The sequence below is a fragment of the Prionailurus bengalensis genome, chromosome B3, assembly GCF_016509475.1.
Source record: "Prionailurus bengalensis isolate Pbe53 chromosome B3, Fcat_Pben_1.1_paternal_pri, whole genome shotgun sequence".
NCBI classification, from domain to species: Eukaryota; Metazoa; Chordata; class Mammalia; order Carnivora; family Felidae; genus Prionailurus; species Prionailurus bengalensis.
In genome coordinates, this window is record NC_057355.1 from 147,397,294 (window position 1) to 147,414,014 (window position 16,721).

The 16,721-nt window shown below is 63.1% G+C and overlaps 1 protein-coding gene across 4 annotated transcripts in view; it reads left to right on the top strand.

The window, feature by feature from the left end:
* Positions 1-190: 190 nt before the first annotated feature.
* MTA1 (metastasis associated 1) overlaps positions 191-16,721 on the top strand; it is a 34,783-nt gene continuing 18,252 nt past the window's right edge. For all 4 annotated transcript variants that reach the window (XM_043557130.1, XM_043557131.1, XM_043557132.1 and 1 more), the window contains exons 1-2: positions 191-285; positions 12,796-12,863. In XM_043557130.1, the coding sequence (XP_043413065.1) occupies positions 258-285; positions 12,796-12,863 (96 nt within the window). In that variant the 5' untranslated portion in view covers positions 191-257. The remainder of the gene's footprint in view (positions 286-12,795; positions 12,864-16,721) is intronic.

Consider the following 16,721-nt stretch of genomic DNA (forward strand, 5'->3'; position numbering starts at 1 on the left):
GGGTAACGGCCGCGCGGTGGGCGGCGGCGCCCGAGGCCCCTCCCCTGCCCGCGGCCGCTCCTCCTCTTCCTCTCCCGCCCGCGCCGCGGCCCTCGGTCCCTGCGCGGCCTCGGCGGCCTCGGCGGCGGCGGCGGCGGCGGCCCCTTTAAACCGCCCGCCCCCCGCCCGCGCCCGCGCCCCGCGCCCCGCGCCTCCGCCTCCAGGCCCCGCGCCCCGCGCCCCCGCGCGCCCGGCCCTCCGCCGCCGCCGGCCCGGACATGGCCGCCAACATGTACAGGGTCGGAGGTAAGGCCGCCGCCGCCGCCGCCCGCCGCCCGCCTTTATGCGCTTCGGGCCCGGGCTCGGCCCCCGGTCCCCGCCGGCCGCCCCCACCCCCCCGGCCCCCGGCCCCCCGGGCCTGCCCCCGGCCCCCCGGGCCGCCGGCCCCACACCGCCGTCCCGAGCCCGCGCCAGCACCACCTCCCCCCCCCCCCCCCCCCCCCGGGCCCCCGTCACCCCTGCCCGGGCCCCCGTCTCGTCCCTCCCCTTCCCCCATTTTCCTCCATCCCCTCCCCCACCCGCTCCGCCCGCCGCGCCGGCCGCACGGCCCCCCCGCGGCCCACTTCTGGTCCCCTCCCTCCACCCCTGCACCCCTCCCCCACCGCAGGCCCGCCCCAGCGCCGACCATCCTTCCTCCCACCCCAGCGGGCCCCCCCCCACCCCGCTCCCCGCGGCACCCCCGCCCTCGCCGCCTTCCCCTTCCCACTCCATCTTTTCTGAGCGGCCTGCTCCTCCGCCGCCACCTCTGCCCTGGCCCCGCTCGCCCCAGTCCGCAACCCGAAATGGCCCCTGGGCCCGGCCCCGACGGGGGCCAGTGGGTGGTGGTGGCCGAGCGGGCTGCAGGGAGGCGGGGGCTCTGCCCACCTGTTGGGGGCCCAGCGGCTGGTCTGTTGGGCCCCGGGCACCGGAGACGCTGGGCAGTGCTGAGCATCCTTTGGGCCTGGTGGGCCTGAGAGCCTGCGGCTGGGGCTGGCTTGAGTCCCCCTCCCCCTGAGCCGGAGCACATGGTCTTGGGAGGTTCAGGCTGCCCCCCCCCCCCACCGGACCAAGTTTCCGGGCCTTTGCGGTGTGGAGGGCCTTGGGGGTTGGTTGGCTGCAGTGCAGGGGTGGGCAGCCCCATACTGGGGCCACATTCCTCCCTGGGAGCCCAGGAGGGCCTGCTCTGTGCTTGGGGGCTTCCCCCAGCAGGATTCCCTCTGTGGGGCCCTCAGCAGGCTGCGCTTACCCTGAGCACACTTCTGATGCACCCCAAAACTTTTCACCGCCTCCTGTTGCCCCAGTCCAGCAAAGAGGTGCTTTGCAAGGGTTGGGGACAGGCAAGGAGCCCTGGGTGGGGATGGGGGTGGTGCTGAGTTGGCTGGGGCCCTGGGGGAGGCTTCCCCCACTTCCTCCCTTGGTTTGGGTCCTAGGAAGCCCCCAGCGTTGGGCCCCACTTTGTTCCTTGGGGTTCCGGGCTTGTCCTCGTTCGGCACTTCCACAGGGAGGTGGGGTGCCCTTCCTGCCCCCGCATTCCTTTGGTGCCCACCCTTCCCGAGACCTCCAGATGCTTGGTCGCCCTCCTTTGGTGGAGTATGTCAGGATTGAGAACCCTCTGGGTGGACTCTGGCCCAGTCTCCCCTCCTCACTGACTGGCTGGCCCCCCTGGGGCCTGGGTCTCAGGTCTCCCTCCAGCTGGGCCAGCCTTGTGACGACCTTGGGCTTGCCCTCATCTGTGCAGTGGGTCAGCACAGCACCTGCCTGGCCATCAATACCCCCCCACCCCCCCACCCCCCAGCTCAGAGGCAGTCCTGGGAATGGGAGCCTACATCCTATTAGCAGCAGGGTGTGTGGGCAGCAGGCAGGGGTGCAGGGGCCTGGAACAGAGGGGCTGTTCATCTCCCACCTTGGGGGCAAGGCTGGAGTGTCACCCCAGAGGTTCTTCCTCATCACACTGCCAGCTAGGCACCTTGACAGGTGCCTGGCCCCCGGGGGCTGACTGGCCCTCCTCCATCCCAGGAGCCCCTGGCCCCTCCCTCAGCTGGCCCCCTCCGCCCCCGTCGCTGCGGCTCAGGGCTCCTCCCTGTGTTGTAGAGAAGTCTCTCCATCCTGCCCCCCCCCCCCGTACATACCCTCCAGGCACCACCTTCCTGCAGTGCAGAACCCCCCTTCCTGGCTCAAGGCCCCCATGGCTCCCACTGACTAGTGACAAGGCCCCGTAGGCCCTGGCTTACACCTGGTTCCCACGCGCTGTCTGGGCCACAAGGGCCGTTGAATAAATGAAGACATGATCACAGGAACACAGGCACTGGCCCCTGGATGCAGACGAGAGAGGGGCAAGGTGGGGTGGTGGGCTGGGGGCCCCTGGGCATCGTCTCCCCTCTGCAGGGCTGGAGGCCCTCGACTGGCATCTGCTGTGCCTTCAGCTCAGGCCTTCTGGGGTGGGGGCTTTAGCAGAGCCCCCACCAGGCCACAGGCCCCTGGGACCCTTGGTGTGTGGGCGGGGCTGCTTGGCTTTTAGGCCTGTCTGGCTCCGAACTTGGTGGGGGCCTGGCCACCGCTCAGACCTTCCCGTGCCTCCGTTTCCCCCAGCAGACAAGGATCTCTGTGCTCCGCAGGTGTGACCACACGCTCCCACTCGAACCCCCTGTGGGTTCCCGCAGAAGTGGTGTTTGCTCGTGGTTTGCGGACGGGGTCTCGGGGTCGCTGCTGCCTGGGTCCTGGCAGAGCTGGTGGTCACGGGGCCGGTGGGGGGGGGGGGTTGTTGGCAGGTTGGTGTCCTGTCCTTCAGCACCGCTTGCTTAGGGAGGGGGCGTCTGGAAGACGTAGCCCTCTGGCCCCAAGCCGATGGCCCTGTCTGGGCGGCCCTGGTGTGGTGGGGGTTGCCGCAGGGACATTCTGAGAAGGGGACACCCCCCCGCCCCTTGTTATCTCTACTCAGGACCCTGGGAACAGAGCCTTTTCCTGAGATGCCGGATCCAGCAAGGAGAGAGTAGGACACCAGCTAGATTTGAATGTCACATAAGCAGTTTCTGACTAGAACCGTGTCCCAAATATTGCAGAGGACACATAGATGCTAGAAAATCCTCAGCAGAAATGCAGACTTATCTGGGTGTCCTGCATTTTACCTGGCAGGCTGCTCCGAGGCCCTGCCAGGAGGTCTGGGCGGGGCGAAGGCCGGGTGGCGGCTTTGTGCCAGCTGACCAGCTGGGTGGAGTGGGTCAGCCGGGGAGGGGACAGGGCCTGGCTCTTCCCAGGGAAGTGACCTGGCTGCCGACAGAGGCCTTCTGTTGGTGGCTACGAGTGTGGCAAGGCGGGGCCTGGCCGTGGGTGGCAGGGTCAGGGTCCATGACCTCTGGTCCTCCGGGGTCTGTCTTCCCAGGCCTCAGCAGGCTTCTGGAACGGGCCGTGGGCTGAGGGCGCCTCGGGGCGATTCTTCTCTCTGCAACTTAAGGCAAAGGTGTCGAGTGAGGTTTGAGACGTGAAGAGCCTAAGTCGGGACGTGAGCCACTTGACAACATGGTTAGCCTTTGGGCCATTTCTTTTTGATTGACAGAATATAAGTTTTTCCTTGGGGTTCCCCCCCTCCTTTCCTTTCTTTCATTGCAAGAAGCTAACACCCATTCTTTTGGGTAGTAATTGGCTTTTAAAAACGTACTTTCAAAAGGTGCCGGGATGTGCTGGCGCTCCTGGCCGCTTGGCAGTGTTCCCTTGGGGCCGTGCTCTGGGCTCTGTGCCCCTCGGAACCCTGTCCTCCCGTCAGCCGTGCCTCTGCCGTTGTCCCTGCGCTTTAAGGTTCTGACCAGGTGGGGAGTCCGTACACCTGAGGATCCCAAACTTGCAGAGGCGGCGGGGAAGCGCTCGTGGCCCCTGTGTGTCCGCCACCCCCGGTCTTGTCCCTCGGGTGGGCCCTCCGCGGCAGCCAGCCCTGCTTTGGCCTCCCGGGTCTCTTGAGAGAAGAATTTGGCCACGAAGCTGTGGCTTAATACAAAAGAAGCCGTTGAAGAAGGATGTTGGAGTAAACGGTCCACGGAACGGAATCCCTCGTGCCCAGGGCCCGAGGGACGGGCCGCCAGCTCAGGGCGGGTGCTGTGGTCTGGAGGTGTGGATGTGGGGCTGGTCACGCCAGGCACAGTGGGCGCCCTGTGGCCCCCTGTCCTAGGGGAGGGCTGCCCCTGTTCCCTCTGCCCAGCCTGCTGGCTCTGCTGCCTGTGTCCTCTCATTCCCCCTGCCGACCATCCAGGGCCAAGCGGGCCCAAATCAGACTCGGAATGCAACTTTCTCAGGGCTCCCGAGGGCTCTGTGCACGGGGTGGACCAGGGGTGCTGTCTTTGGGGGGCCGAGGGTCTGGGCTGGGCTCTGAGGACATCCCAGGGTCCCTCTAGTCCCCGCTGCCAATTCAGGCGCCCATGGGCACCGCCTGCCTGCCCCACACGCACTGCGGCCCCCAGGCTGGCCCCCAGGTGTGTGGTCTGTGACCTGCCTTAGGAGATGATCCTTCTAAGCTGTCTCGCTGCTTAAAACTGCTTAAACGGCTTCCGAGGAGCGGAGGGTCCAGTCCAAAGTCTTAGAGGGCTTGTAACCCACCCGCCTGGCCCTGTCCCAGCCCCGAGCCACAGGGCCCACCTGGCTGAACCCCCAGGTCAGGGTGCAGACAGCAGCACCTCCTCGCAGGGACCCCCTCCCTCTGCAGGGCCGGACTTCCCAGGAGGCCGCCTGTGACGTGGCCGTGGTGAGCCACCCTCTGCGCGACTCCCACTCACCTTTCATTTGAGGCAGCAGAACCAGCAGGATCTTCAAAGAAGAGGGAGGGGGTGGCAGAGGGGGATCTGGATGGTGATGTGTCCAGAGGAACATGGGGGACCCTGCCCACTCAGGCCCGGTGCCTGGGAGCCCTCCGCCATCTGGCCACCTGCACGAAGTGGACATCAGCTGCTGCCCCTGTGTCATCGGTACCTCTCCCTCCAGGCAGGCTCTGGTCCCCAGACTGCCACGGGGACGGTGACGTGCTGCTGGCTATCCTTCCAGGGAAGGGACGGGAGAGGGATGCCTGCGTGAAGGTGGCCAGGCCGTCAGCTTGCAGGGGCCGTAGGGTTAGCAGGCGGGAGTCCTGGGACTCCTGTGCACTATTTGGGAGAGAGTCACACAGAGACGCGAGTCAGGTTCCACGTGGCGGCCGGGGCTCGAGGGCTCTGTGCCTGGCTGGCTACTGCTGGTTTCTCCTGATTATCCCCACATTTGGAAAAAGTAAAATGCTGGGCTTGCAGGTGTCCCCAGTGTGGAGGGGCAGAGGGGGAGCCCGGGCCTGGGGGAGGGGTCCCCGGCCCCCACAGACCTGGTGGGAGCCACTTCTGGAGGGATTCTGACAATCAGGGCGTGGAGGGCGGGCGGCGGGGCCTTCCGGTGATGTGCCGGGCACCGCTGGGTGTCCGTGTTCTTGTGGGACCTCCTTTTGCCACCCCCCCACCCCCGGCTGCCCATGGCCCCCGTCCCTGTGGGCTGGTCTCATTGCCAGGACCACCCTCTGCTTCTCTGGGTCTGCCCTCAGCGGGCACCGTCCCCACTGTCCCTGCTGGTCCCGCACCACTGCCTCCGCCTACTCCCCACGTTGGTCTGTGGCCCAGATCGGTCCTTGTGGCAGCCGTGCAGAGCTGTGAGAAGTGTGCCCGACGAGCAGGTCCCCAGCTGGGATCGAAGGACATGACGCCTTGTGCCCTGTAAACCGGGGTCCTTCTGGCCTGTCTGGTACCGTGCTTTCATACATTCTCGTTGTATTGTTTCGAGTGCCATCCGGTCTGGTGTTTGTACGTGCAGGGAGGCTGCGAGGTCCCTCGCGGGGAACACGCCTGCGTCAGGAAAGCTCCTTCGGTGCTGGTTACAGAGCCGCTGGCCCTGAGCTCAGTGAGTGAATCAGCAGCGGACACTGAACGGAAGCAGACACGGAACCAGGTCCTGTGCTGATCAGGCTGGCAGCCCCTGACCCTGTGTCCCTTCGAAGCCGTTGGGTATTAGCAGACACCGTACAGCGCAGTCACAGAGGGGCGTGCCCTGTGCATGGCATCCTAACGCTTAGAGTCAGGTTGGTAGGGGCGCCTGGTGGCTCATGACTCTTGATTGCAGCTCAAGTCATGACCTCACGGTTCGTGGGGTCAAGCCCTGCATCAGGCTCTGTGCTGACAGCTCGGAGCCTGCTTGGGATTCTCTCTCTCTCCTCTCTTTCTGCTCCTCCCCTGCTCACTCTCTCTAAAGTCGGGCTTGTTGAGGTCGGGCTTGTACGGAGTAAGTGCTTTCTCGGGGACAGTCTTTGACTCTGACAGATGGCAGGTGTGTGCCCACCTCAGCCCTTGAGAACATTTCCACGGCCCCACGAACTTCCTCCTCGTCTGTTTTCCGAGCCCTTGCTCCCCCCAGCTCGCGACAGCCGCGGACCTGTGTCCATTCCTGCTAGTCTGTGTTGTGCGGCACGTCCCGGAAGTGGAGCCACACCGTATGCGGCGTTTTGAGCCTGGCTCCCCTCCCGGAGTGTAACGTGTCCGGCGTTCCTGCCCGTGTCAGCAGCCGGTGGACAGTTGGGCCTGTCTTCGTCCGCTCCGGCTGTGACACGGGTGGGGCCGCCTGTAACGGACACATTTATTTTTCACGGCCCGGAGACTGGGCGTCCAAGGGCAAGGCTCCAGCAGGTCTGGTGTCTGGTGAGGTCGCTTTCCTGGCTGAGGGGACCCGCTCGTGACCTAGGCACCCCCAAAGGCCCACCTCTCGGCACCATCTCCCGGGGGGGGGGGGGGGTGAGGGTTTCCGCGTGAATTTTGGAGGCACGCAGACCCTGGCGGGGCCGTCCTCAGTTTTGGGCGATGATGAGTGTGGACTCCCGTGCTGAGTTCTGCGTGTGTCCTGACTTCCGGATGAAAGCACCCAGGAGCGGGGCTGTGTGTTTGGACCGGGAGCGCGGATTTCACTTGGTGACACGCAGATGCTGCGTGGCGGGATGGCCGGGCCATCTCACGTCCCGCTGGCGGCCCTGCACCTCGGCTCCCCCAGGGCGCGCCGGGCCTGGGCTGGCGGCCTCCCCGCGAGGAGCGGCCCTGAGCTTCTGCTCTCCGGGCGGGTGTGTGCGCGGGCCTTTGCCCCAGTTTAAAAATCGGGGTGCTTGTTTTTCTTCCTGTTGAATTGTGGGAGCTGCTTTCACGCTCTGGTTTTCAGGGGCGTGTCTTACAGGTTTTCTCTTTTATAATGTGTGTATTTGGCGCCTCCACAAAACCTGCCTGGCCCAGGCTTCCAAATATTCTCGCCCTGCTTTCTCATAGAAGTTTCATAGTTTTGGGTTTTACTTTTGAGTTTGTGATCCATTTTGGGTTAAATTTTGTGTGAGGTCAGGGTTGGGACTCTCACTTTTTTTTTGGCACATTCATGAGCGTCCATTATCGTTTGTTGACATTGTGAGTGTCGGAGCCTGGGCGGCTCAGTCGGTTGAGCGTCCGACTTCGGCTCAGGTCATGATCTCACGGTTCGTGGGTTCGCGCCCCGCGTCGGGCTCTGTGCTGTGGGATTCTCTCTCTCTGCCCTCTTGCACACTCATTCTCTTAAAAATAAACATTAAAAAAATGATCTTCCTTTCTCACTGGACGTGCTGGCTCTGTTGTCACATCGGTTTGCCATGCATCCACGGTTCCTGCCACTGGTCCACGTGGGCAGCCTCGGGGCCAGGACTGTGGGCTCCCGGGCCCGTTCCTCTCCCCGGCTGCCGAGCCTGTCGGGATAAGTCGGCTCTCCCGTAGATTTTCCCCACAGAAAAGCAGCAGCGGAGTGCGGGACGGGTGGTGTCGAGCTGTTGTAGGTGGGCTCCGAGAGGGTCCACGCTGCGGTGTCACTCAGACGCTGCCTGGCTGGCTCATTTGCGGGTAGCCTCGGGCTGCTTTTGAGCCATGCCGGCGGGCTGAGTGGCAGGGGCTGGGGTCACCCGCGGCCTGGGGTCGGGGTGAGTCACGCGGGTCTCCGTGCCGCACCGTCCCCTCGCAGGAACCGGGGGTCGGGGGGCAGGCAGCGCCTGTGCATCGCGTCCCCACGGCTCAGCGCGGACAGTTGTCAGCAGAAGCGCAGGGTCTCCAAAGGAGCGGCTCCTCGCAGCCAGCTCCCCACGGGACCAGCGGGGCTGCATGACCTCGGGACCCCGGTACCTCCTCCCACCTGGTCCGCGCATGCCCCCCCCCCCCCCAGTGCGTTTCTCTCGGGAACCCTGTCTGGGACCCATGTCTCGCATGTGACGTGACTATGTGGACGAGGCTCCAAGCCCCACTTGGTGACAAGTGTGAGTCCCTCCTGCCTCATCGAACCCATGCATCAGTGTGACCTTCCTCTGACCTCATGGACTTACACACCATCACTTCTGTGAATTATTATTTTTTTTAATTTTTATTTATTTTGAGAGTGTGCGAGAGCAGGGGTGGTGAGGGCAGAGAGAGACAGTTCTGAAACAGTTTTCTTGCTATGAGCCCGACTGACGCGGGACTTGACCTCGGACCCCAAGATCATGACCTGAGCCGACGGCCGGTCGGACATCTCTGGGCAGCCTGGTTCACAGAATTCTCGTCCGTCCGAAGTATAAGCTGGTGTCTTCCTTGCCCCGCTGGGCAGCTCCATGGCGCAGCCACAGTTAAATTTTTTTTTTTTTTTTTTTAACGTTTAGTCGTTTATTTTGAGGCAGAGATAGAGGAAGACAGAATCCCAAGCAGGCTTCGTGCTGTCAGCACAGAGCCTGATGCGGGGCTTGAACCTGCGAACTGTTGAGATCATGACCTGAGCCGAAACCAAGAAACAGATGCTTAACCAACTGAGTCACCCAGGCGCCCCCTGGTTGTTAAATTTTAATTTCTTTAAAAACAATATATATATATTTTTTCAACGTTTATTTATTTTTGGGACAGAGAGAGACAGAGCATGAATGGGGGAGGGGCAGAGAGAGAGGGAGACACAGAATCGGAAACAGGCTCCAGGCTCTGAGCCATCAGCCCAGAGCCCGACGCGGGGCTCGAACTCACGGACCGCGAGATCGTGACCTGGCTGAAGTCGGACGCTTAACCGACTGCGCCACCCAGGCGCCCCTAAAAACAATATATTTTTTTAACATTTATTTTTGAGAGAGACAGAGTGTGAGAGGGGGAGGGGCAGCTAGAGAGGGAGACACAGAATCCGAAGCAGGCTCCGGGCTCTGAGCCGTCAGCCCAGAGCCCGACGTGGGGCTCGAACCCACGAACCGTGAGATCATGACCTGAGCTGAAGTCGGATGCTCAACTGACTGAGCCACCCAGGTGCTCCTTATTGTGACTTCTTAAATTCAGGGCCGAAACTGAAGTTTGGGGGGACGCGAAGGACTGCTCTGAAGCACCATTGTCACCGTGTGCCTTTGGAAACTACTTCTTGCCGCATACGTGGTCGGGGTCTTTTGTGAGGTCATCTGAAAATTATGTAAAATTGCACGTGTGCGAACTTCTGCTGGTAAAGCCATTTTGGTGACAACTCACGTCTGAGGCTCCGGCCTCTCTCCGTAGTTTCCTCAGCGTCCTGGTTACGACGAGAGGCAGATCTCCACCCCAGTCCCATGTACAGGGACCTCATCTAGGGCTCCGACAGTGCTTCTGGACCCCATTCACGCCCCGAGGGACTTTCTGTGTTTCCAAGGCCTGACTGCCAGCAGCTCCCGCGTCCCCTGCTGTGGAGGGTCTCCTGCTGCGCCACTGTGGGCCCGAGGGCTCCTTGAGGCCTTCATACCCCTCCTTACGGTTGGTTACAACAGAAGCATCCGCACCAAAGTCAGCGGAAGTAACGAGCACATCAGGCTTTCAGCCGGCCTCTCCCAGTGATCCACGGACAGTGCTTGGTTCTCTGGCCACCACCCGCTTCCATGTGCCTGAAGCGTGCTCTCCCGACCTCGTGTGCGTGTGGCCGCGCATCCCCAGTGAGCCGTGGCTCACCAGGCGTGGGACTCCCAAGGGCTTGGGGTTACCCCCCAGGAGCAGGTTAGGGGCCATACTCTCCTCTGGGACATGCGGACATGCAGGGTGTGGACAGTCCAGGCCTTCCTGTCTGCTGAAAGGAGAACGTCAAGGAGAAAAACCCGATGGGGCTTGGCGTAGGCTTTCCAAGCGGTGAATGTGCCCAGGACAGCGTATGCTTGCCCGTAGATACCGTGCTTGGCCACACCCGCCGCGCCACACATCAGCGCTCGACGGGCGTTGCTGTCGGTCTGGATGGTGCTCGACGCTGACTCTGGACCGCGGGGAAGCAAAAGGTCCTCCCCAAAACAGTTCAGTTCTTCTCATTAGTAGGCTTGTGTTGTTCCGAAAGATTGTGTTTGAGGGGTGCCTGGGCGGCTCAGGACCTGAGCGTCCGACTTCGGCTCGGGTCATGATCCCATGGTTTATAGGTTCGAACCCCATGTCGGGCTCTGCGCTGACGGCTCGGAGCCCGGAGCCTGCTTCGGATTCTGTCTCTCTCTGTCAAAGATAAATAAAATAAACATTAAAAAGTTTCTAAAAAATTCATAAAAGACCGTGTCTGATTATTACGGTTTCATTTTAATTTCATCGATAAAGGTGTGTGGGAGTGTTGTGTTCGTACCTACAAAATACTCCTGGTGCAGCGTCCTGCCCTGCGGGCCTCAGGTCTTTGCCACCTAGCCCTTGACCGCGTCTGCGTCCTAACCCGTGACCCCTTTTTTCGCTCCTTTTCCTCCCCAGTGTTTTGTAGTTGCCAGATCCGTGCGCAGGGCTTCGATGTTTGAAGATCCGTAGGTCTTTCCTCAAATGGATACTTAGGTATTTAATGCTCCTCGGGCCTATTGTAAATAGTAGCGTCCACGTGCTGTTTTCTGTTCTGGGAGCTGGCTAAACCCTCATGCGTTTCAATGGCTTTTGTGTGGACTCTGGGAATTTCCGTGTGGACAGCATGTCTTCTGCAGACGGAGGGCCCTTCCCGGTGTCTGTACTTCTCTTCCTCGCGGACTTTGGCGACGGAGTGTGCACAGCAGGGAGAGCCGATGTGCTCACGTCACTCCTGATTTTGGGGGGAAGGCGTGGTTCTTCATCGTCGGGTGTGACGTCAGCTCTAGATTTTCCACGTGGCCTTTTATCGGGTTGACGCTTCCCCTGATGTCCAGTTTCCTGAGAGAGTTTTCGTCGGGAGCACGTGTCTGTCCTGCATCCACTGAGACGGCCGCACAGCCTTCCTTCCCTGCCCGGCTGCCGCGGGCTTCGGTGTTTTCAGGGGGATCCCGGTGGCTGCGACGCATCGTCCCCTCTGTGTACGCCTGGCCTGGGCGTGCTGCCGCTCCCTTGAGCCGCTTTGTTGTCCCGCGCTCCGTGGCCGCGGTGCTGGCGTCGTGGCCGCGAGGGCCGGTGGGGACCGTTCCCTCCGCGTCCCTCTGCGTCTGCTCTCTGGACGAGCTGGCGTCAGATCCCGCTCCTGCGTCTGGTGGGTTCCCCAGTGACGCCGTCTGGGCCTGGAGGGCAGTCTGTCTGTCTGTCGTCTCTTTTGACTCTCTTGGTTGACTTTGGAAGGTGTTTTATCTATGAGCCCAGTTCCTTTAGCAGACGTCAGGGTACCGGCTTCTCTGCAGAGAGCTCGGGGCTTCGTGTCTGTGAAGCGTTGCTCAGTCTTCCCCGGGCTCCGTTCCTGGCGCGAAGCCGTGCCCAGTGCCCGTCGCACCCCGTCCCTCGCCTCCGCCCCCGCCCCGGCGTCCCTAGCTCAGGTCTCTGGCTCCTGGTCAGCCCACCCTGGGTGTGCCCGCTTACCGGTGTTGCAGTGAAGCCGCGTCCTTCCTTTGCTTCCTCTCGCGCTTGTTTTCACTTGTCCTGCGTTTGGCTCGTTATCTGCGGTCTTGCGTCGCTCGGTTTCCCGTCACCCGCAGCGTAGCTGATGCGCAGCCACGCGCGCTCCTCGAGTGCGCGGTTCTGTGAGTTCCGGGGAGCGTGTGGGGCTCTGTGGCTCCTGCTCCCCGGGCCCCCTGCCCGCCACCCTGGGAGGCGCCCTCGGAGGGGTCGGCCGCCGGAATCGTGAGCGGCCGGGTTGTCTCCGGGTTGGAGTGCCCGTGAATGACATTTTTGGTTTAATTCGTTCTTTAGTTTCTTAGAACAGAAGCTTAGAAGATCAACGTGAGGCCGTGGTGTAAACAGTGCGTTTCCGAGGTGTAACTCGCACCTGGTAGAATCCACCCGTTCCGAGCGTGCAGTTCCCTGAAGTTTCCTCTTTTGCGAGCTGAGCAGCGGCGCCGCGCTCCGCATTCAGAGAATTTCTGTCTCCCTCAAAGCGGACCTCGTGCCCGTCCACGGCCCCTCCTTGACCCCTGTTTTCCCCTAACCCATGAGCATGCCCCTCTGGGTGGTTGGTGTCTTTGCCTTTTGGTCCCGTGGGGCTCTGGTGGGGGCACGGCCGCGTCTGACGCAGCCGTGTCCTCCGGCTGTACCGGTGAGCCCCGCAGGCGACACGCCCACTGGGAGCTCTATCCTCCCAGGAGGCACGTGCCTCCCAGGAGGCAGCTTCCCAGGGGCCACTGCTGCCCAGTGGGCGGCTGGTGTAGGGCCCCAGGGATGGGGGTTGGGGGTGGGCTCCTGTCTGGGGCGGCCCCCTCCCACCTCGTCTTGAGCCCGTGCCCAGCACCCGCTGACATGTCTCTGGTTACTTCCTCTCCCCGCTGGGATGGTGTGGACCCCATATTCTTTGTGTCCTCCTGTTCTCTGCTCCCCAGGGCTCAGTGCTGTGGGTGACACTCTCTCTTCCTGTTTGCAGACTACGTCTATTTCGAGAACTCTTCCAGCAACCCGTACCTGATCCGCAGAATCGAGGAACTCAACAAGGTAGCGTGAGCACGCGTGTGTGTGCGTGTGTGTGCGTGCGTGCTGGGGGTCCTGCTGGCGGGGGGCTCTGGGGCTGGCCACAGACCCTCTGGTAGCTTTGTACCAAGGCTCACTTGCCTGGAACCGGTTCCTATCCTTGGAGAGTCGGGCGGTGGCGCCCCCGTGGCCTTGTGACGGGTGTGCCTAGCAGGGGCTCAGACGGGACAGGAGCGTCCCAGCGGTGTCTGGGCTGGAGGTTCCGGAGGCCCCGCCGTAGAAGGAAGGAAGCTGCCTGGGCAGCCACGGTCCCCTGTGGGCCCTGCCCATACGTTGCCTCCTTCCTGCTCACGTGCACCGTCCTCCCCTCGATCCACGTCCCTGGAGCCTCCGGCAAGCCCTCCCAGGCTGGGCGGGCATGGGGTGAGGCCACGACTGGGGCCGGGTGCTGGGCCCACGCCTCCCGCGTGTCCACTGTGGTCACGGTGCAGGGGCATCGGGTCAGGGCACTCCCTGGCCCTGTGGGCCCTTCCCTCCCCTGGTTCCTGGGGGGCAGGGCTGCAGCGGTTGCTTACTGGCCCCGGAAGACCTTGCTGTGCTCTTCGAGGCCCTCCCTGAAGCTGCTTTCCTCAGGCTTGGTGGCAGTGTGGCTTGGGATGCTTGGCAGGAGGCGGGGAGGGGCGAGAAGGCCAGACTTAGGGGCACCTGTGCCCCCAAGAGCCTCCAGCAGTGGCAGCACCGCGGGAGCGGGGGGAGCCTGTGCCCTGAGGCCAGGTCCGCAGGTCTCAGGTCCGGGGCGAGCGACCAGGACGTGTTGAGGCCACTGTGCTGCCGGGCCCTGTGCCCCGCAGGCGCCTCGTTGGCAGGAACCTGCTCACAGCGGCCCCAGCGGCAGGGGCCCCAGGAGGAGGGGCGGGCGGCATCCTTAGCCGGTCACCCACCCACACGTGTCAGCTTGTGCTGACCTGGGTCACAAGGAAGCAACAGAGAGAGGTTGCTTAGGGGGCAGTCGCGCGAAAGCGCGTGGCTGGGGGAGGCTGCCAGCTGGAGTTGCCACTGACAGTGGGTTTTGCAGCCCGGGGCAGGTGACTGTAGATGGCTGTAGGTGGCCTCGCTGAGCGGGCTGGCGCAGTCCCTGCCCCTCGCTCTCCATGTAGGGAGAGCCCGCTGTGTGACCGGGAGGCACCGACAAGAGCAGGGGCGGTTGCCGATGTTTGTCAGCTCTGAGCCTGGTCGGACCCCTGGGTTTGTGTGCCTGTGGACCCCCTTACAGGTCAGGTCCGGGTGGGGGCAGAGGGACCTTCCTGGGGTCACATGTGAAAGGACAGGGGCCCCGATGGGGTGGGAGAACAGGTCAGGGCAAGGTGGGGGGGTGGCGAAGAGACTTGCCTGGGGTCACATGTAAAAGGGGTGGCCTGCAGGCTCGGACGCTGGTGGCCACATCTTCAGCCCCTATCAGCCTCCCCCTGCCGCCCCACGGAACGTGGGACTCAGGCCTGACTGAAGTGGATTCTGGAGCCACTCAGAGTGGGGCCAGGCGAGTGGGTCCCAGCAGGGGCTGCAAGGGGGTCGGTTTGCAGGCCCTCCCTGGTGGTCCCACCCTGGCCACTGCCCCCCCACCCCGAGCCCTGGACCCCAGAGCAGTGTCTCCCATGCATCCCTGGTGTGTGCCCCACATTGTCCGTTGGGCGTGGTCACGGGGGAACGGCCCAGGGGAGTCAGGTGTTCAAGGAAGGCCTTGAACTTTAGTAAAAGCCCTGTCTGTACTGGGGGGGGTGGGGTGGGGGTGGGGGGTAACATCCCTGTCCACAGAAAGGTGGAAGGCAAAACCTGGAGCTGTTGGCAATAAAGCCAGAGCCCAGGGTTAGGTGATGAGTTGAGGGTGAGCCCAGGCCCTGCCTGAGAGGTGGGACAGCGGGTTGGGGCCCAGGCAGCACTGGCACCTGCAGACAAGAGTGGGTGAATCAGCGGGGGGGGGGGGGGGGGCAGGGGCAGCGCACTGCCCCCCCCCCCCACTTCTCTGTAAGTTGGAAACGATTCTAAAATGAGTTTTCTTTTAAAACCTGTCAAAAAAGCCACAGCAGTGGTCATACTGGTTCAGGGGTCTGCTCTTTGGGGACCTCTTCTTGGATATTACACCTCCTCCTATGAAGCCTAGCCTGTGTTGTGCGGTGGCGGGTGACAAAGGTCCCCGCCCCTCCCAGGACTCTGGGCTTTTGTAAACCTTCAAAGCAATTGTCACATTTTCTTCTCAGAACCGTGCCTGAGTCTCTCTTGCGCTGGCTTTGTCTCCACGGGAAGTTAGGTCCCGAAGGGGCTGGAGGGGCTGAAGGAAACCGTCGGCTTGAAAGAAAAGGGGCGGGGCCTGGCGTCTGGGGTGTGGGAACCGGGGAGGAGTGGGGGGGGTCCTGGGGTCCCGGCGGGGAGGCCGTCCTGGAATTAGAAGCCAAATTTTGGAAGTTTGGCGTCTGGCTTTGTGGGGGTGTGTGGAAATGTCAGGCCAGCACAGCACAGAAGGTGGACGAAGAGGGGTCACGGACCCCAAGGGGGAGGGCCTGGGACCCACACGGAGAGCCCCTGCCCCCCCAGCTGCCAGCCATCCTCCTGGGCGTGTGGGGGAGAGGTGTGCATGTGCTGGGTCTCCAGGGTCGGGCCTGGACCGGGCCACCAGGGCCACCACGAGTGGGGGCCGAGGGCTGCGCCCCACAGACCCTGCCAGGTGAGTTCGTGGTGGACCTGGGCCCTGAAGACAGCGGGCCGCCGTCCGGCCCCACGGATGAGGGGGCGCCGCTCCCGAGCTCACAGGTCCGGTGGCTGTCGTGTCAGACTTCGCCCTTGACGCTGCCGCGGCCCTGACGACGGTCCTGGGGGGCGGTCCCCGTGAGGCGTCTCCTCACCTGGAACCCAGCAGGCCATCCTGGGAACCATTTCTAGGAGACACTGTTCCACGTGGGCCCCGTGGCCGAGGCGGCTTTAAGCGTCTCCCAGCACTGAAGCCGTTTACGAGGGCGTGACTGCCGTGGGGCACGCGGCGCGCTCTGGACACCAGGGCGTCCGCGGGCTCCAGGGAGCGTTCGCCGCAGCTACCCTGCTTTCCTGGAAGGTGGTCGGTTCTCCTAGGCAGAGGGTGGTCTCCTAGCCTCGGGGAGTGCCCGGGGCTCAGTGTGTGACACATCACCAGACTTCCTAAGAGGCTGTTGGCTCCGTGGAATGAGCCGGACGGTCCACACTCGACCTAGAGACGACTTCGTTTCAGGATGTAAACGCTAGAACGCTGCACCCTGGGAAGGTTGGAGTGGTGGTCATGAGCCTGGTGTCATTGAAGGTTCTGGAAGCTCCCGTTAGTTGAGGAAGGGTCTGTTCCTAACCCTAACCCAGCAGACTCCCTCAGCGTCTTGCTCTCTTCCCGTGTTGGCCAAAGTCTTTGAAAGCCCTTGAAGGCGTCTCTGAGCCCTGGGATGGCAGCATCGTCCCCAGGGCACGCATCAGCTGCTCCCAGCCCCTTGGGGGCTGCTCCCTGGCACCAGGGTCAGTGGTCAGCTGGCCTTGGTCACACCCAGAGGGGTGCTGGAAAGGCAGGGTGTTCCAGGAGCCGAGGCACAGCCGCCTTTGGCCGAATGTCCACCAGTTGCTGGCCCTGAGCAAGCAAGGCCTGGGGGAGGGACACGGAGACCAGCAGAAGTGAGCCCCGGCTGGTGGGCTGGGGTCCACCTGTGTCCTGGAGACAGCACAGTGGGGAGAGAGGGAAGACAGACCTGGAGGGGAGGGGCACAGGGAGGGGATTGGCAGGGGAGACGGGTCTGGAGGGGAGGGGCACAGGGAGGGGGATGGGGGGGGAGACAGACCTGGAGGGGAGGGGCACAGGGAGGGGATTGGCAGGGG